Below are 20,355 nucleotides of genomic sequence, written 5' to 3'. Positions count from 1 at the left end.
TTTCACTGGTCAGTCTCACCTGTAAGGGCTACTAAACGGCGAAAAACAAACGGAATAAGGACGGAATGGCCTGTAAGGCAAAGAAGTTTAGAGCAGTGGCACATATGTGCGGTCAACTTTTTTAATGGTTTATGTATAATTACAAACTTTTTTAATGGCACACAGATAAAAGGACCATCTTCACCTTCCCTATCTCCTTCCGCCACATCGGGCGTGGCTGGATTTGGGCAGCGCTGCCCTTTCCCTTACCTGTCCCATTTGGATCCGTCGGATCCACAGGTGAAATCCACGTCAAAATTGAACCAAACATATATTAAAGATATGAACACTGCAAAAGTGGAATGATTGGCCTTATGATTGTAGCCGAGCTAGGATTTTGCTATAACTGCTAGCTTGTGACCACTGAAACCGCAATTGCCAAAACAAGGTGTTTCTCATCTCCTTTGTCCTTTGGTTCCCCATTGTATAGATGTCCAAACAGGTCAGGCTCGCTAGGCTGGTCTAGGTACAACACTAAAAAGCATCACTGGAGCACTATCTGGACCAAGGCCCACAGTGCTCGTAGTGTCGGTCTAGGCATGGCACGGCCTATAAGACTAGCTCTGGGCAAATTTTATCGAGAACCGAATCGAACTAACCGAGAACCGAACCAAACTAATCAAGAACCGAAATTTCGGTTACACGGTTAACCAAAATAACCGAAGAACCAAAACCGATGGGAGGAACATGTAAATCGGTACCAAGAGATCAGTAATTGGGTTGTGAACTTGTGATTTGTGAATGTGCTGATGTGTTGGTTGTGGTTATTTGGTTGTGACTTATTGATTTGCATATGTTGCCATGTCATTTATGCCTTAAAACAGCCAAAATGCTGCTGAATTTTTCTAATGTAACATGTTCAATAACTGGTCGGTTAGTTCGGTTGGAACCGAGAACCGAACCGAACTAACCGAAACCGAACTTGATCGGTACCTAGTTTTTTGAAGAACCGATCGGTACCGAGTTTCCTGATAACCGAACTTCCTCAAAAACCGAAGAACCGATCGGTTCAGTTCGGTAAAACCGAACGCCCAGGCCTATATAAGACTGGCACGCCGGCGGCACCAATCTAGCCGTCAATCCCCTCCCATCGTTTCGCCCGCCCGTTGGATCTGCCCATTGAGGGGGAGGCATATAAGACATCGCGCTGTCGGTGTTTGAGGACCAACAACTCGTCACGGGGTTACTTAGGACGATGGTTGGTGGGCTTCGACATACGGTGAACTCGGCGGTAAACGCAAGAGACGACAATTTATACTGGTTTAGGTCGCGATGCGTGTAACACCATACGTCTAGTGCGCCGTGTAGCCTTTTGCGTTGGATTAGTTTGTATGATTGTGTGTACAAGGGGGTGCACCCTGCCTCTCTTTATATAGGGCAGAGGGCAGGGGCATGTATCTAGTCTTAGTAGGTTACAATAGAAGAGTCCTAATTCTATTACAGAAGCTAACTTTCTTGGTAAGCCGACTAGGTCGGTTCTTGATAACTTGGAGTCCACACGCCCCTTGTGGGGGGTATGACCCCGGATACCCACGGCAGACCACATGGGTTGCGCCCCTCAGGGGCGGCCTAGCCCACAAGACGAAGCCTTGCAGGGCGCGACGCTGCTCGGCGTCTCTCGCAAGACATCGGGAAGATATCATGAAGACACTATGAGATCTGTTAGGATACGTATGATCCCATGATTCATGTAATCTGTTATTACTTTTCGGTTATCTCTCAGATCTAACCAACTTGTAATCCTGCCTCCTGGACTATATAAGGCGGACAGGGACCCCCCTGCAAACACACGCAATATCATACGATAGCCAATACAATCCAACAGACCATAGGAGTAGGGTATTACGTCATGCTAACGGCCTAAACTTGTCTAACTCGTGTTGTTGCTTTCTTGTTTTTGATTACACGCCTCTCTGCCGATCAATCTACCTTCGTGGGATACCCCTCGGAGGACTGCCGATGATATTCTGTCGACAGTTGGCGCGCCAGGTAGGGGTGTACGTGCTATTTCTATATCGAACAAGATGGTACGTTAGGCAGGCTCTTCGTCCCTCCCGTAGCTTGGCCAGATCTTCACGGTTGGATCGATCTCGTGGATCATCAAAGCTGATGGAGTTGGAGAACTCATAGAGCCGGTGCAGATCAATACTGCGCCGATCACTCCAACACCTGTGACTGCAGATCCGATCTCGGAACCGCCTCTGAGGTCGTCTTCACCAACAACTCACCGCCTGCTGCCCCACCGACCATACGTTTTGTCTAAAGCTAAGTCATGCTTTAATATTCTTCTAAATATTCTCCAATCTTCGTATATCGCCATAATGTTTCTCCGAGCTGTTTTCTTCATGTTTGCTCTCCAAACGATTTTTTGAACCCCCAAACAGTCATGTTGACGCTCGGATGTCCCTAGAGACGACCCTGTCTCCGGCTCCTCTCTACACGTGCACGAGCATCTGCCCTTTGTGTTATGAGTGGTCGGCAGCGGCTCCTTAGCGACGCTTTGTTCTTCCTACACGCACATGGGCTCCGCGCTCCGCGTTATGGTTAACGGGCTAGCTAGGGCTGGAGACTCAGCTACACACTAACTAGTCAGGCGGATTATATTAAATATAAATACATCTTCACACCAACTGATCGCCGAGCTACATACGCTATTTCATCGTCATTGCTGATTTTTCTCCGGAGTTCATATATGTTTACATCATGTACTATCCGTTCTACATATTTGTATTATAGGATCATCGTCCAGGTGATCGGACCACTTGGTGCTCGGACTTCTCCACCGTTCAACTGGATGAACCGCTAGGTTCATGGACTTCGTTGCCGACCAGTTGATCGGACCGTTCGTCGGTTGTTTCTACTTAATGCTTACTTCGCCGCCGACCAGTTGACCGGACTGTTCGTCGCTCGTGCTTCATCGTTAGGTACGTCGGGGACTCCTCGGTGCTCGGACATCGCCAGCTACGCGCGGGGACTCCTCGGTGCTTGGACATCGCTAGCTACGCGCGGGGACTCCTCAATGCTCGGACATCGCCAGCTATGTCGGGGACTCCTCGGTGCTCGAACATCGCCAGCTATGTCGGAGACTCCTCGGTGCTTGGACATCGCTAGCTACGTCGAGGACTCCTCGGTGCTCGAACATCGCCAGCTAAGCTGAGGACTCCCTTGGTGGTCGGGTCTTGCTACGTCTCATCGGTGTGCTATCAAGCTACTCCATGTTGTTCGGATCAGGGTGCTGATTTTGGGCAGCACGTCTGGGGTCTTGATACGCGCATGTCAGATGACGTCGACAAGCTTTCTTCTATTGACTACTGTTTCTGGCCCTGGCACCACGTGGCTATGTCACCTACTGTTAGGCTCGAGGACTAAATGGGCACACTTCACCTTGCGGTGAATGTGCTTATCTCATCTCGAGGCTACGTCCGGGGACTGGCTGCCTGCTCGGCTGGTCTTTTACTTTTCTTCTACTTTGGACCCTGGCACCACATGATTACATCATCTACTGTCAGGCTCGGGGACTAAGTGGGCACACTTCACCTTTCGGTGAATATGTTTGCTTTATTCTAGAAGACTCCGCGCCTCTTGAAGCTGAAGAAGACTATCTCCCTTTCTCATGGTCAGACTCTAAGTGGGCACACTTGGTCCACTGTGAAGAAATTTTTGATTCTGAACTTGAGCTCCTTACACCCTTATGGCAAGTTGTACTTGGGTTGCACTGCTCGGCGACGGTTCACACTTCTCAGCGACGGCTCACGCTGCTCGACGACGATTCACACTACTCGGCGACGGTTCACGCTGCTCGGCAACTGCTCACAACTACTTGGTAACTCATCACAGTGGTTGGACCATGAGTTTGACTGCTCGGCTTCATTCGTACCTGCTCGAACAAGCTCAAGACGGTATTGCACAATGGGTACAAGGCGCTCGGGGACTAGCTGTGGGGGGTACGACCCCGGATACCCACGGTAGACCACATGGGCTACGCCCTCAGGGGTGGCCCAGCCCACAAGACGAAGCCTTACAGGGCACGACGCTGCTCGGTGTCTCACGCAAGACACCGGGAAGATATCCTGAAGACACTACGAGATCTGTTAGGATGCGTATGATCCCATGATTCCTGTAATCTGTTATTACTTTCCGGTTATCTCTCAGATCTAACCGACTTATAACCCTGTCCTCCGGACTATATAAGGAGGGCAAGGACCCTCTCCAAATACATGCAATATCATACGATGGCCAATACAATCCAACAGACCACAGGAGTAGGGTATTACGTCATACTGACGGCCTGAACCTGTCTAACTCGTGTGTCTCTATTGCCTTCTTGTTCTTGATTACACGCCTCTTTGCCGATCAATCTACCTTCGTGGGATACCCCTCAGAGGACTGTCGACGATATTCTGTCGACACCCTTGCTCTCTCCTCGGAGTAGAAAACCTAATTCATTTTTGTCGTCGGTCTCTCACTCCTCTCTCGCTTTGGTGGCTCTCTCTCCCCTCTGTGACCCTGCCTCTCTCCGCCTCTTGCCTCCTCTCTTCTCTCACCCTTCGGTGGTTGGTTAAGCCACAATGGCTGGCATGGGCTCACGACACGACCATCTATACCTCTCTTCCTGACCCATTCCTGTCAATGTAGCACCATCCTCTCTATCTTGTCCACCTCGTCATCTTCGTGTCGTTGACCTCGCCGGACGTTGGCAGCTCTAGAGCTCCATATTTGCCCGTAAGAGCTCATTTCCTGTCTCTTCTGTCGTCTCTTTCTCTTTCTCTTTGTCCCTTTGCCTCTAACTTTGCTTGAACTGTGTCCGTGTTGCATCTGCGCTAGCTGATTATGGTTTTGACTAAAAAGGTGGTTTATGTTACTTTAGAAATGCACTATCTATTACATTGAACATGGATAAACTTGAACCTATATTCTCTAGATTCCTTGATGTTGGCAAGTTGTTCTTGCATCAGCGTTATGCTTGTCACAATATCAAGCTTATCGTTAAGGAGGCCCTACATGCTATTAAGCTTTTGAGTGAAACATTTAGCACTACGGTCTCTTTCTTAAACTCTTCTAACTAGAGAATTGTTGCATATAAGAGTTACTACATTACTACTGGTGTTAGACCTATAAAATTTGGTTTGGACATGGGTGCTAGGTGGAACTCTATATACCTAATGCTTAAGCATTTGTTCCCTCGTAAGGCCACATTAAGTACTTTCATCCAAGATCAGTATCATAGGATTGAAGACGCTCCTTTCCTTTTAACTAATGATCACTAGGCTATGTCAAAAAAAGTATTATATTTCTTGAAGTGTTTTATGATTCAACGGGTAGCATTGTTTGGTATCTAGTATCCTACACCTCAACTTATGATTCATCATCTTATTAAGATTGCTATACACCTAAGGAGCACATCAGACCTATGATTCAACCTATTATAGACAAATACAATATGTACTATAGGGACATACCTTTGTTTTATTCTTTTGCATTCATCTTGGACCCTAGAGCTAAAATGAAAGGTTAGAGTGCTTAGGAGTTGTCTACTCTTACTAGTACATATTATTCTACTTACTTGGTTAATACTAGAGCCCATCTTACTGATGTATATGACAAGTGTGAGGAGAAATTTGGAGCTATTAGATCGAGGAGGATTGTCCCTCCTAACCTTTGGTAAGAAAAGAACAACTTGGGGATGAAATTTATGATGATGATGGTTTAGAACTTGGTGGTTGTGCTGGTGGTGTCCCCCTATTACTGCTAGTCTAAGTCTCTTTAGAAGAACCTTTGTAACTGCCCTGTTGTAGGCTACTAGGATGCAAGTTCTTCAGCTACTAGTGCTTTTAAAGTCATATCCTACTTGGACTGTGACAATGTTGACCAGCTAGATGATGACTTCAATATCTTGAACTGGTGGCATCAACACAAACATACATATCTAGTTCTATCTATTTTAGCTAAAGATGTTTTAGCTGTGCCTGTGCCTACCATATCTTTAGAGTCCACTTTTAGTATAACTGGTAGGATCATCGAGGAGCAGCAGGAACTTGAAATGGTGGAGTGACCAGCATCAAGGACTAGGAGGTTGCAAATGCAAGGCTTCAATACATGGTGAAGGACAAGGAACTCGAAAAAAAAGCTTTGAATCACTTGATCTTAATGATGAATGATTTATGTAATGGACTGTAGTTGCATGAATTTTGAATGATGTATGGACATTAAACTTTAATCGGAGCTGGGTTGTACTCTTTTCCTATCAAGGATTTTCTCACGAGGTGTGAGTTTTTACCTAGATAGGTTTTTAATGAGGCAACCATTGCACTAAAGCTTTGGTATTTTGTGATATGTGGCTGTGATGTGACATTGAGATGAGTTCTGTGTATGTGATGTGTGAGTGAGATGAGCTCTGTCTTGTGTGCATGTGATCTGTGAATTGGAGCTTTGATAATGTGTAACCTTGATCAATGTATTGGTCTGTCCATTTGAAGCTTTCATATGTGTCTTATGTAAATTTGAAGCTTAATATGTGTCTTCAGTTAATTTGAAGTGTGATATGAATTACTCATTTGATTCAGAGCTTATTAGCTTAATATGTTATTAGAACCCTTCAATTTGGAACACGTTCCCGAGCGACCAGACCGTCCACGTCACCCCGAGATCCTCTGACCGTTTGATTCTGAGATCAACGGTGGAGGCTGATCCCACCAGATTTTACTGCGCCTCCAAAAATATCTTCGCCTCGGTCTTCGGAAACATCTTGCCTGCCTAAAAAAAATGACGAAACCATTAAAAAAGGGTTAATTAGATCTATGCCATTATAATTTCTTCGTTTCTGAAGAACGCCATTACTATTCGTCTATTTGGAAGCATGCCATTATAATTCTTCGGTTCCCACAAAAATGCCATTGAATACGTATGGATACAGTCTGGGCCCAGCTGCAGGCATATACGAAGACGTATACTTTATCTCCCCTGTCACTGACACGTGGGCCCCACATGTCATCTTCTTCCTCATCTTCTCCAAATCTCTCTCTCCGGTTCTCTCTCTCCATCCCGAGCGCCAGGCCGCCGCGGGTCGCTGCCTCCATGGGCCGCCCATGGCGATGGCCGGCGCCGCCACTGCGGGTCGCTACCTCCTCCTCTCCCGCCCATCCCCTTTCCGGCTCCGCCTCCTCCGCACCACCCTCTCCACCACCGCCCCCACCCTCAGCCCCACCTCCACTCCCGCTCCCCCTCCGCGGCACGAGCTCCTTCTCGAGCGCCTCTGCCTCCGTCACCTCAAGGACACCTCGTCCCCTGGCGTCCCGAGGCCCGCCTCGAGGGCCGCGGAGCGAAGCTCGCAACAGGGGAAGGGGAAGAGGGTCGAGGCCGCTGAGAGCTTCGAGGAGAGCTCGGCCTCGGGGAGGAGGTGATGGCCGCGCTCGGGAAGATGGGCATCTCCAAGCCGCGAGTAGCAGCAGCAGCACAAGCCCTCCTTGCTCCAGCGCCTCCACCAAGCACCGCCGCCGCCATTGCCGGGGTCGACCCGAGCTCGTTGATCTCCTCGCACAAGCCATCTTGCGCCATTCCGCTGCTTCCATCGGCTTCGCAAGCGCTCCCTCTCCGGCTCTCTCTCTCTCTCACGGCATCCCGCCATTATACGCCATTATACGGCCACAGCGAGCAGCAGCAGCAGTAGCACGGCGAGCTACGCCATGGGCGAGCAAGCGGGCGAGTAGCAGCAGCGGCCTGGGCTGGGGGCGGGGAAGGGGCCGTGCCTGCTGGAGCTCGCGGGGACGGGGATGGGACCGCGCCTGCCGTATCCAGGGAGGAGGAGGTCCGCCGGACGCCGACCATGGAGGAGGAGGCGCCCGCCGCCGGGGAAGGCCAGCAGCAGCACGCCGAGCAGCGGCGCGCGGGGTCACGACAGCGGCTCGTTGGCTCGCTCACAAGCCCGCAGCCGCCGCCGCCGGCAGCGCCCGCCGTGGCCGCGTCGGGATGGAGAGAGAGCCGGAGAGAGATGAGGAAGAGGAAGATGACATGTGGGGCCCGCGTATCAGTGACAGAAAGATGAAGTATACGTCTTCGTATACGTCTGCAGCTGGGCCCAGGCTATGTCCATACGTATTCAGTGGCATTTTTATGGAAACGAAAAATTATAATGTTCCAAATAGACAAATAGCGATAGGTTCTTCGCAATCGAAGAAATTATAATGGCATAGCAATTATCCCTTAAAAAAAGGGTCGAGTCTCCTCCCTCTCCTCCGTCTCTACTTTCCCCTTCCCCTCCCTCTCTCCTGGAGCCGCAGCGCAACAGCCGACGAACGGCGCGGGCGGCGGCGGCGGTGCGGGCGTGACAGGGCCTCTCCTCGCCATGGCCACCCCCGTGCGGTGCCACAACGGCGCAGCCGCGGGCGCCCCCTCCTTCCCCACGCCCGGCCATGGCCGCGGCGCCCCCCGCTCCGTACGCCGGCCAGGCGGCGCGGCGCATCGAAGCGGGCGCGACTAGGCCCTGGCAACGGCCGCCCCATGGCGCGGGCGCGGGCGCTGGACTCCCCCTCCACCTCCCCAGCACGGGCGGCGCGACGGCGACCCTCGTCAGGTACCGCGCCGGCACCGCGGGTTCCAACGGTGGGTGCCCTCAGGCGACATACTGCATATGCGTGCACCAAGAACCATTGTCTGTGATTTTTTCCTGCATATGACATTGCTCCCTTGCATAGTTTTTCACAGGATGTGAGATTTTGAGGAGGCTAATCGTGGTGAAAGGAGGCAAAAGAACAAGGCAAGGTCAGTTTCACCCTAGATCTATTGTTGCCCCCTTTTCTCTTACCCATCTACATGGTCACTATAATTTTTTTGGGGTGTGGCCTGCTTGGTGTGGCTTGATCTTCACAACAGCCAATTATTGTGCCCATTCATCTAGCAGACATGTAATGTAGTCCACAATAGCTTCACAGTTACTTCTCACGTCATTTTTTTGGTCATAGATTACTCCATGAAGTACCTGTAGTGTTGTATTGCAAATCTAGATGGGTTAATTTGTGTTTGTCTATTTTTAGATAAAAATTGTTGCAGGCCCCTTCCATCTAGCAGACATGTAAGATGTAGTCCAGAATAGCTTCACAGTTATTGCTTATATGATTTTTTTGTGGTCATAGATTCGTCCATGAACTGCCTGTAATGTTGTATTACAAATCTAGATGAGTTAATTTGTGTTTGGCTATTTTTAGATAAAAATGATTCTAGGTTTATACCAAAAAACTGGATAGGTCATTTATATTTGCGCACCCAAAGTGATTTGATGTTTAGCGAAATGAAATTTGGGGGTGGTTGCTGGAGGTTCGGCTCGCACTTTTTTTTTTTTTTTTTTTGGCTATTGGCTATACCATCTGCTACATGCAGGCCTTCTTTTTCAAAAGTCCCATTTCCAACCTTATTTCTATATGGTCAGGTCTGTGCTCTTTTATAATCATTTGCTTATTTTTGGATGATAAACCATAATTTATGCATTCGAAATAAAGCATAACACGGTAATGGTTTCCCTATTCATTGGTGTCAATTTCAACATAATCTCAATGCCTTACCTGTTCTTTTTTCCCCGTGCAGACTGTGCTCAACAGCGAGATATGAAAGAAGCGTGACATTTTCTGGTTACATCTTGAGGCCATGGGTATTGAAGAATTGGCAACTATTAAATGTAAGTTCTCCACAAAAACAGTTAATAGGTGTCCTCTGCATACTTATTGTAAGCATATGTGGTAATGAGAGAAAGGATACAGTCCTCTCTACCCATATTGTTGCCATCTGAAGGTTTTTTATGAAAGATATTTGTGTTGACATTGTTCACATGTTTTTTAAATTTCACTGTGCCTATTGTTGTCTATTCAAAACTTACCATGCATGCTCCATCTATTTATATGAGACCCGTTTTTTTCTTTTCAGCCTTATGAGTTCTGATTTTGAACTGCTCAAAGCTGAAGTTTCCGGATTATGCTCTTTCCATTCTAAATTTCCTTCTCTCCATGGTACAGCCAATAGGTCTGGACCCATAAAATTTTTTTGGTTTCGACATCAATGATGGAGAAATAATGGGAGGAAAGCCAGCAACATGTGACAATTGATGGTGGAGTTCTTGTTTAACCCAACCACTTCGATTGTGCAATTCTTGCACACATGATAACCTGGTGCGTCTGGATTTAATTTTTCATTCATTTCGGAGTCCATCGGCCCATGTTCCTCTCTCTCGTGTCCGCTGCGACGTGTGCGCTGCTCGGGGGCTGCATCATAAGAATTTCATTCCTGCACAATATTTTTTACATGTGTTTTCCCATGCTTTTCATTTTTTAAAGTTTGCATTTGTTGCAGTTTAGGGACGACGCACAGAAACACTGCAGTATTCCCGAGGCCCGTTCACTAATACATGTGCTCCTCGAATTATGTACGCCTTGAATTTCTCTATCACGCCTAACAAAAAGATAATTACGTGAAATGTTATGGCGCCCTACAAAAGATAATGGAGGAAGTATCTTACATGTGCTTCTCATGTTTTTCAGGCTTCAGCCTCATTTCCCATTGCATTATTGGTATGCATATGTTTTTTTGTCAGCCCTGCTGAAACATTAGATTTTCTATTGTATGCACATAAATCCTGGTAAGCTCCTCAAAGCAGCCAAAATCTACTGAAACTTTTTTACCTATTTATTTTTGTTACACTGCCATGTATATATACTACGGATTATGTAGTTTTCCACTGAATGCTACTTCTAATATTCTCAGATACTTGATAAGACTAACCTAGAGACATTGGAGATTACAAAGGAAGAACATTTTGGGAGTCTCAAAGGTGTCTATCATGGTTCTGATTACACAGGTTTGTTTTTCATTTACACCTACCCATTTTACCTTTGATATGTCAAGATATCGAAGGGCGTACCCAGTGCAGAGAGCTCCCGCTCTGTGTGGGGTCTGGGGAAGGGTGTTAGTGGCAAGCCTTACCCTCGCCTGTGCAATGCGAGGAGACCGCGACTCGAACCCGGGACCTTCCGGTCACAGGCGGTAAGACTCTACCGCTTGCACCAGGCCCGCCCTTCAAAACTTTAGATTATTTTGCTTGTTTTGTTGTCATTCATATATGTGTATATTTCCTCCGGTGCTATCTTGCCTATTCAAAACTGCCTTCGCATCTGTTTATATGTGCTCCTAGCAACCTTATGAATCTGAATTGTTCCAAATTATAATTTAAATATAGTGCGTTCGTAATTATTTTGGTCTACCTATTGCTACTTGCGTGGCTAGACTTTGTTTTAAAGAAAAGTGTGAACTACATTACCCCATTTCCTAATTTCTGATATCCCGGTTCACTTTAGTGTCATTATCATGCTTTACAAAATCTACTACTGTCCACTTGCTGCCTCTATGATTTATGCATTTCATGTACTGCCTGGTAGTTTTGCAGCTGCTATAAAAATAGATGCACAGATTTATCTGGACCATTAGTGCCATTTTCGATTTCAGCAAACTAAGACATGAGATGGGCAGACATATTTGTCTGATCTCTGACTTGGGGTTGCTTCATGAAAATTTTGGCACTATAATTTCTGCTTGTCCCCTTCGTCGATCTAGCGGTTGCTTAGTGTGTTCGCTGTATTTTCCCCATTTACATGCGTGCTCTATTACAGCACAAAATAGGGTGTCAGTTCCACTGCTTACCTTGCATGATTTTCCCACCTTTGCCCTGTTCGTTTGGGCTTGTTTGGCTTATAAGCCAGGGCTGAAAGTACTGTTGGCTGGTTTGGTGTGAGAGAAATACTGTTCGTTGGCTGATAAGCCAAATACGACCAAGCGAACAGGCTACTTATTGGTGAAATGGTGAGTGCGGGGACTAAGCTAATCCATGTCAATGGTTTATACAGCATGCTATAAATTAGATTGCAGTTACTGCATTTTAGGTGGCAAAGTAGTTATTTGAGTGACCCACTGCATCCTATTTACGAAGACATCTGAACGAAATATTAAACGAAACCTATCTGAACAAAACGCCATTGATCATTAAATAACACTATTTTCGGTAATGTAGGCCATTTCTCAGCCTTCTCTTTTGGTATCTAGCCCTTCTATATACATTATATTTCCTCAGTTATTCGCACCTTTTTTTTCCCGTTCATCTCCTGCAGTGACGACGGCGTATTTTGTGCTCATTTGGTCGCCGACAGCAGTGGTTGCCTCATCTGCTGTTTGGGTGACATTGATCTCTCTTGCTTTTAGTTTCCATTCTTATTCATGCGGTGCCTAAATGTGATTGGACCCATGTCTGCAAATTAGTTACAGGTAAAATGAGAAAAAAAAATCCTGTTGTGGGAAACAAATCTTTTATTCAGCATAGATCTGTTTTTTGCTTTTTCAGTTTCTAAGTTCCTTTGAATACACATGATAATGATCGAAAATGGAAACAAATACATATGTATTAGAAGTTCCTTTGATTAGGCATGATAACGGTCCAAAATGGAGACAAATATGTATTAGTTTTCACTGTTCTGCTTACAGTCAGGATGCACACAAATAGTTCTCAACATGTTGCAGACAGCTATGTTAGGCCAGTGGCAACAATAGTTCACATTACTGCAAAGTAGGAAACATATCTGGTGTCTAAGTTACAATATGTGATTTAGGTGCCAGCGCTTCGTATCCTGATATGAAATTTTTAATGTTACAGCATTCAGCAGTCCCTAAAATATATGTACAATGTGCTTCATAGTTTCAGCAGGTTCAATAACATACCAGTGTGTACTGGTGTCCAGAGAGCATTGTCCAATTTATTGTTTCAGCGGTTTGTCGCGAACAAGCATGTTATAATGAACAGGTAACAAAACAACTATCAGATCTCATACGTCCACAAACCCAAAAACCAATTTCCGCACTACTTGCGTGAGCCTTACATGATTTAATTCTTAAACAGATTCGTCCGCCTGCGACAACGTCTTCTGCCACCAACTTCCGACGACCATCAAGCGCATCCAGCAGTGCAAGGTCCAGGACAAACATCTGTACAATATATCCCAAAGTATATACTGTATGCATGCTGTAAATATAAGCCATCTATCGTGTCTGCACAATGTATATGACCATCAGCTGCTGTAGTACACCATAAACCACCAACATCGCTACTGTATGCCTCAAACTCTATGTTTCCACCAGATTGTAAATATATATCGATCAAGGCATCTTACCTGTGCAAATAGCCACGTCCGTGCCATGTGTACCTTAATGAATGTCAACAGAGTTCTTACCCCTCGCGCGCGTTTGCCACTAGTATAGACCCATTCGATTCTGTAACTGTGTGTCCGAATGGTTTGTGACCTTGCTGCTGGACTGATGGTAACATTAATTATTACCTTCAACAGGTCCGTCTTTGATGTTTTTGTGTCATCGGGGAACCCTTGTGGTCCAAATGAAGATGCTCACAAACAGTCATTTGATTGTCTGTCCCACATCTTTCAGTGTCCATCCTGAAGATGCTGCATTATGTTGACCATTCAGATTTGTAGCCCTTTTGATCCGCAAGGGAGAGATGGCACGCTTGTCTATATGGGCTTACTCATACAACACTGTGTAACAATATATGGTCTCTACTCTACGAAGAGCATTCAGGAACATGGTATAGTGTAGTACATCAGTGGTTCCATTATGTACTGATCAGTTTGTGGCCATAAATTCAGATCAAGCTGCTGTTATTAATATCATGAATACAGTGTAGTTCGATCTCTTGACAGTGCGTGGCTGAATGCTAGTAGTGTCCTTGGGGACAATGAGGAATTGATGTCCCAATGAAGTGGCTGCCGCTGTGGTACGGCGATTCCTGCCGAACATGATGCGTTGTAGTACTCCGTACTGCAGCCCAGTAACTCCAAAACGGGAACTGTATGTACTGTACAAGAGCCTAGTAGATCTAACAGTGCCCGTAGTGCGTAGGCAACTTGCTAGAAGGCATGTCATGTGACAGACAGCCAAAAAGCTTAATGTGCATTTGTACTATACATCTACTACGTACGTGCTTTGTTGCTTACTGTTTGGCCAACATTCACACAAGCCAAGCCACAAAATAAACTTGGATTACAGGCCGGAAAACGGCGCCTAAGAAATTTGTTCGCTTCATCATATCAGCCAGGCTTATCATACAATGTTTTTCTCTCAAAACAAAACAGCATCAGTCGGCTTATAAGCCACGTCAAGCGAACAAGGTGCTAGTCACGTCTTGAAAAGTGGCAATAGGTAGCATGATCCTTGCCGAACGAGAGCACTTCATCTTCGGCAAGCAACGCACCAAATTACGTACCTTTGGGCACTGCGTCATCATCGCTTTTGGCACAGTACAGCAGCTGTGGAGTCTCTTCGTTGGTTGGTTTCTGGGCTGATAAGCCCGGCTAGTGCTGGTTTGTTGTGAGAGGAAAACATCGTTGGCTGACTGATAAGCCCTAGCTAAAACCAACAAGCGAACATGCCGGTGATCTTTGGAAAAGGCAATCAGCAACTCATGTTCGTTGGCACCGGACATGTCGTTAGGTCAGCTAGAAGCATAGATAGAACCTCTCTGAATTTTTTACATGATCCGTCATGTGGTCACTTTTGAGCAGGGATGACCGCGTTTTTCTGAATTCTGAAACGGAGCGGCCGAGCAAAGCGCAACAATTCAGAGGCTGGAATCGAGAAATCCAATCACTGAATCACATCTCAAAAGGTGGCAATAAGTAGCATGATCTTTGTACTTCACTGAACAACAGCACTTCTTCGTTAGTAAGCAACAGAAAAAGATCAACCGTGTTACAGTAGAACTGCATCATCGCCGCATCGCTTTCCGCGAAGTGTAGTAGCGGTGAAGTATATATCTGCTGTTGCTGAAGAACACGTGGTCGATCATGTCCTATTTTGGTGGCATGATCGAAGACCGACCATGTGATCATATCCTCACCAGATCTTGGCTACATACATTCTCGGGAGTTTCAGAAATGGAACGGCAGCATCTTGCAGAGCTGAGAAAACGCACTGTGATATCCCAAGAACACAGCTTTATTGATCTCCGCTATTTACAGAACAAAATCGCAGCTGAGATAGCACACGTCGAGCGAGAAAAAAACTCCAGTCCCCAGTTCCGTAGTCTATACATACAAACATGCCATCCAAGTGCCGTAGTCTAGAGACGCTATACATACATACTCTGTACCATGGTTGCAAAATTAGCGTTCTGAACTGAACACGAGCAACACAAAGAGCATTGCTGCTGCTCGCGCGCTACTCTCCCTTGGGTGGAATCACAAGGGGGCTCCTCACGATGTAATCGTCGGAGACCCACTTGAGGTTGCCCTCGGCGCCGGCGACGTTGGGCTGCCCCGCCCACCGCACCGCCACCGTAAAGCTCTGCTTCTCTTTCAGCTCCGTGAACCGGAGCATCGGCGGCTGCACGGTAACCGACACGTCCTTGGGCATGTCCACCACGGCGGTGTACACGGAGCTCGCCTTGCCCACGTTGGTCACCGTGCGGTTCACCGTGATGGGCTGGGACAGCAGGTTGGCGACGAGGGACGGGTAGTTGAGCTCCGCTTCGGTGATGGCCCTGAGACCGCCGCAGGTGACGGGGCGGTGGGCGATCTCCGTGACGCCGTCGTCGCCGAGCCCCAGCCCGCAGAGGTAGGGGATGTAGTCGTCGGCGTGGAGGTCGTAGACCAGGCCGGGGTCGAAGGCCAGCGCCGGGTTCACGTAGCCCGCGCCCATGGCGTAGAAGGTGGCGTGCCGGTACTGCTCGTCCTTGATGGGCAGGCCCGTGCGGTCCACCGCGTCGGACGTCGTCATGATCGCCGACTTGATCGCCGCCGGTGACCAGTCTGGGTGCAGGCTCTTGAAGAGCGCCGCGATGCCGCTCAGGTGCGGCGTCGACATGGACGTGCCGGACTCGACGAAGAAGGAGAGGTCGGCCCCGCCGTCGGAGAACTCCGTGCGCGAGTCGCTCGGCGCCCACGCCGCGAGAATGTTCATGCCGGGGCCCGTGATGTCCGGCTTCAGGATGCCCGGGCTCGCCTTGCTCGGCCCACGGGACGAGAAGAAGGTGACCGCCGGCGACGGGTACGAGCCGATGATCGTCCCCTTGAAGTCGATGCTCGCCGTCCCGTTCGCCGTGGAGTTGAGGTAGGCCATGATCTTGGCCCCGGCTTCGTAGCTGACGTGCGACGCCGGGAGGACGTGGGCGTCGGCGAAGGTGGTGTACCCCTCCGCCGCCTTGTTCATCACGATCATGCCCACGCCGCCGTACGCCGCCACGGTCTGCCCCGCCTCGATGCGGCCGCTCAGGCCCCTGCTCTCGCAGAGCACCACCTTGCCGGTCACCTCGGCGCCGCGCAGCACGCTGCAGTCGCGGCTCGCGTCGAAGCCGTCCGCGCCGGGGTACACCAGCGGGAGCGGGTCCGCGGCGGAGTTGTTCCTGGGCTGGAACAGGGACTCGCCGTGGAACTCCTCGCCGTTGCCGAGCCTGACATTGGTCTGTATCGCGCGGTCCATGGTGCCCGCGGCGACGGTGAGCATCCACGGCGCGCCGTTGCCGACCGTTCCAGGCTCCGGCCCCGCGTTGCCCGCGGCGCAGCTGACGAAGATGCCGCGCTCCATGGCCTTGAACGCGGCGATGGCGATGGGGTCGTAGTTGAACTGCGTGCCCGAGTAGGCGCCGATGGAGAAGGACAGCACGTCGACGCCGTCCTTGACGGCGGCGTCCAGCCCCGCGATGATGTCCATGATGGAGCAGCGGCTGCGCGTGCACACCTTGTAGATGGAGAGGTGCGCGTGCGGCGCCATCCCGGACGCCGTGCCGTCCGCGTTGCCCCTGATGTTGGCGTTCTCGACGAAGTTGCCCGCGGCCGTGCTGGCCGTGTGCGTGCCGTGGCCCGCGTCGTCGACGGGCGGCGCCGTCGAGTTCACCGCCGCGCTCCCGAACGCGCGCGCCCCGATGATCTTGTTGTTGCATCCTCCCCCCGCGATGTTCTTGAACTCGCAGGTCCCCTTCCACCCCTTGGGCGGCGGCTGGAGCCCGTCGTCGCCGAAGGACGGGTGGCTGGGCAGGATCCCCGTGTCGAGGATCCCAATCACCACCCCGCGCCCGAACCCGGAGCGGCTCCAGAAGCCCTCGTTCCCGAGGTGGAGGCCGAGGAAGCCCGGCGAGCGGGTGGTGGCGAGCGGCAGGAACACCTCCGGGTACAGCCGCGCGCACCCGTCCGTGGCCCTCAGCGCCTCCGCCTCCTCGTCCGTGAGCCGCGCGGCGAAGCCCGTGAAGACGTCGCTGTAGGAGTATATGATCCGCGGGCCGTCGTCGCCGCCGCCGTCGGCCGCGGAGTCCAGCCTGGCCGCCGCCGCCTGCGATAGGAACGAGCGGTGCCACTCCTCGACGGAGCCGTCGGCGGCTTCCCGCGGCCGGAGGTGCACGATGTAGTTCTTTCGCTCCTGCAGGTACGCCGCGGCGCGGAGAGCCAGGGACAGCAGCAGCAGCAGGGTGGCGCGACACCACCGGGACTTGTTCATCTCCATCAGCTTGCTGGGCAATGTGTACGCGGGCGGGAGAAGGGCGGAAGAGGAGTGAGGGGGGTGGCGTGGCCGTGGGTGGCGGCGACGAGGCGATCCGCGGGAGTTTTTATGGCTGGGGACAGGGGAGGAAGGGTGGCAGTGGCACAGCTGCGGGCTCACATCACAGTATTGAGGCTGCGGCGAGGTGTGGGGGAGTGGAGTGATGAGCGGACAGTGGCACTGGGAGTGAGCTGGAGGGCAGAGGGCCAGGGCCGTCAGCTCAGCTGGTTTTTAAACGATGGGAAAAAAAACCAAAAACGCATCGGCGTGGGGGCGGGCGTACCCGGTGTCCGACCGGCGTTCCCCATGGATTGCACTGCACACCGCGCGGATGCGCCTGCGGTTCGGGTCCCGGCTGTGCCAGGTCTCTCCGGTCTCGTGATGATGTGGGTGGGGTCCGGCGGCGGAATTGGGGATTCCGGTGCCCCCACGTTTTGGAGCTTGTCTTTCTTTCAGCACACCGTACTAGCAGAAGTCTGTCTAGTAGGGGAGATATTTTCCGTGGCCCCCCATCTGCCGGTGAAACCCGGCGGCGGTGAGGCAATTTTACCTTCCAGCAGGACGACGGACGACGGACGACGGTCGACGGTGACTCGGCGAGAGGTCAGGGATGGTTGACCTGTGGGGTCCCCAACACTCGGAGATGGAGGTGTGAACGCTCCGCGCGTCGAGCCAGCCAAGGTTGTTTTTGACTAGGGCCAACGCCGGTTAGCCGGGCGGCATGGGCATGGGCCCGAAATGCAGTAACCTTGTGTCCTCGTCATGATTCGAGCAGGAAAACACACATGCAATGCAACATCGCCATGCGCATGATGCGCTCCGCATCTGGCACGACGTGGAACTCTGTCTGCCTGGCTGGAAGGACGCCGGACCGGAGCCACTCCACTGGGCAAGGATTCGGCATGGGCACGGCGGGAAGGAAATGCACCTATGCAACGATTCAACGAAGGGACGACGCCTGTTCCGCTCCGCATATTCGGTGGCCATTGCACACGGACGGTCGCAGTGGCGAAGCTGCATACAAGGCAGTGGGTGCACATGCACCCACGAAAAAATTAAACACCACTGAGTAAATCAATTTTTTCACCATGATTACAGCTCAAGTTTACGTATCTATAAGACAAATGCACCGTTATCTAATTTGCTCGAGCTTCGCCACTGCGGACGGACACGGGCGCATGACGGTGAGCCGGTGAGGGGATGGAGTTGGAGGAGGCGGCCCGCCCGCGGTAGCTTCCAAGAGCAAATGCGGTGCCTCGCGCTGCCGAGGATAATTCTTTTCTTTCCGCCAGTGGCCACCACCACTGTTGGTAGTGCCCGCTCGTTTCGTTCGTTTGGCACGCACACCGGCAAGGCAAGCAAAGCAACAGTCACGCAACAGTTAGGACGCGGACGGACACCGGCGCGCCCACGAGCAGCAGCAGGGTTTGTTTTTGTTTCCTGCTGCGTGCTCTCTCGAGCAGATTAAACTTTCGCTTTAACAGCCCGGTCCCCGAGGATCAAACTAGCTCCAAAAGCCTTGTTCGTGAGGAAAGTTTTGTATGCTAGCTTGGCAAAAACACCGATGGCCCAGGGCGGCCCGTGTTTATTTCGCAATTCCCGCGAACAAAGTGGTGGCTTGTTTAGCCCGGGGCGCAAGTATCCAAGGCGCGAACGTGATCCTGATCCCGCCTGCACCAGTGCCGCCGTCGTGTCCGGTTGGCAGGGCCGAGACGGGTAGATGCTCGCGATTTGGACGCATCGATCAGAGATTGGCAAGCGTGTGCCAGATATGGGCACGTCGACGTCGATGCATGATGGAATCGACGATGGTGCCCTGTGTTCCCGGTCCTCGTATTCCCGCCAGCCAAACAATGGATTGATGAGCCAGCTTTAACTAATGGCCTACCTAAGCGCGAGACCGGTGGCCCTGATCGGCTGGTATTAAAGTCGGCTGATAAATCGATTGAAGCTAATTTATTGTGAGAGAAAAATACTATATATTCTAACTGATAAACCGGCCGATAAATTCAAGTATTTTGCTGTCGCCCGATTGACCCATTATTGTTAGGACTTCTTTGGTGGCACACGTCGGTCTATACGCGTTCCGCGCGGTGGCGTCTCTAGCTATACTGGATTCTCCCTTCTTTATATAATAAATAAACTCCAATTATTGAGTCGTAGCCAACAGTATACTTATACCCTAATCTAATTCAACTTTTCAAGTGAGTTGGGGCACAATCAAGAGCAGCTAGACATTAGAAGAGTTTGCTGTTGAGACATGACAACTTCACATTAGCGGCCTATTCGCTGGTTGGTTTCTGGCCTGGTTTAGGCTGGCTGGTGCTGGTTTATTGTGAGAGAAAAATACTGTTGGCTGGCTGGTTTAGGCTGGCTGAAACCAACAAGCGAACAGGCTGTAGGTCAGAAGCAACTGATCGATCTTGTCCAGGGATTCCTTCAAAATAACCCTGTATTAGTGAGTGCAAATGTTCTCTCCTTACTTGTGCTACTTCAGAGATCAGGTAATTAATCTTCGGTTTATGTTCACTCGCCGATGCCCGTGCGTTGCCACGGGTGAAAAAACTATGTTCATTCAATTTGTTGCTTCAATAAGAAGGGTTTTCAAAATGACGTTGATGCCAATAATGAGAGCGACACATGATTTATTAATTTGTATCACTGGTATAAGTGGAAATTAAAATATTAGGACTAACATAATATTTATATATTAGTGATTTATACACAATATTTTTTTGTTTTCAGAAC

General features: G+C 49.9%; 2 protein-coding genes across 16 annotated transcripts; one reads left to right on the top strand and one right to left on the bottom strand.

Annotated features, from left to right (window-relative positions):
* The first annotated feature begins 8,234 nt into the window (after positions 1–8,234).
* LOC136541552 (uncharacterized) lies at positions 8,235–13,770 on the top strand. Of its 15 annotated transcripts, none has more exons than XM_066533527.1 (9): positions 8,235–8,637; positions 8,740–8,791; positions 9,616–9,706; positions 10,041–10,193; positions 10,375–10,447; positions 10,563–10,660; positions 10,786–10,879; positions 12,764–12,868; positions 12,965–13,770. In XM_066533527.1, exons 1-4 carry the CDS (start codon positions 8,448–8,450, stop codon positions 10,059–10,061), a joined length of 354 nt encoding a protein of 117 aa, XP_066389624.1. In that variant the 5' UTR covers positions 8,235–8,447; the 3' UTR covers positions 10,062–10,193; positions 10,375–10,447; positions 10,563–10,660; positions 10,786–10,879; positions 12,764–12,868; positions 12,965–13,770. The 15 variants fall into 15 exon arrangements, 9 of the variants coding, with proteins under 9 accessions (XP_066389624.1, XP_066389603.1, XP_066389632.1 ...); XM_066533506.1 differs by having other exon boundaries at positions 12,183–12,868; XR_010780399.1 differs by having other exon boundaries at positions 8,740–8,796; positions 10,786–12,868.
* Positions 13,771–15,065: 1,295 nt separating this feature from the next.
* On the bottom strand, positions 15,066–17,744 carry LOC136493675 (subtilisin-like protease). Its single transcript, XM_066489780.1, has one exon. It carries the CDS (start codon positions 17,569–17,571, stop codon positions 15,295–15,297), a length of 2,277 nt encoding a protein of 758 aa, XP_066345877.1. The 5' UTR covers positions 17,572–17,744; the 3' UTR covers positions 15,066–15,294.
* Positions 17,745–20,355: the final 2,611 nt, after the last annotated feature.

Source organism: Miscanthus floridulus, chromosome 1, assembly GCF_019320115.1.
Source record: "Miscanthus floridulus cultivar M001 chromosome 1, ASM1932011v1, whole genome shotgun sequence".
NCBI lineage: Eukaryota > Viridiplantae > Streptophyta > Magnoliopsida > Poales > Poaceae > Miscanthus > Miscanthus floridulus.
This window is presented reverse-complemented; position numbering and strand designations above follow the sequence as displayed.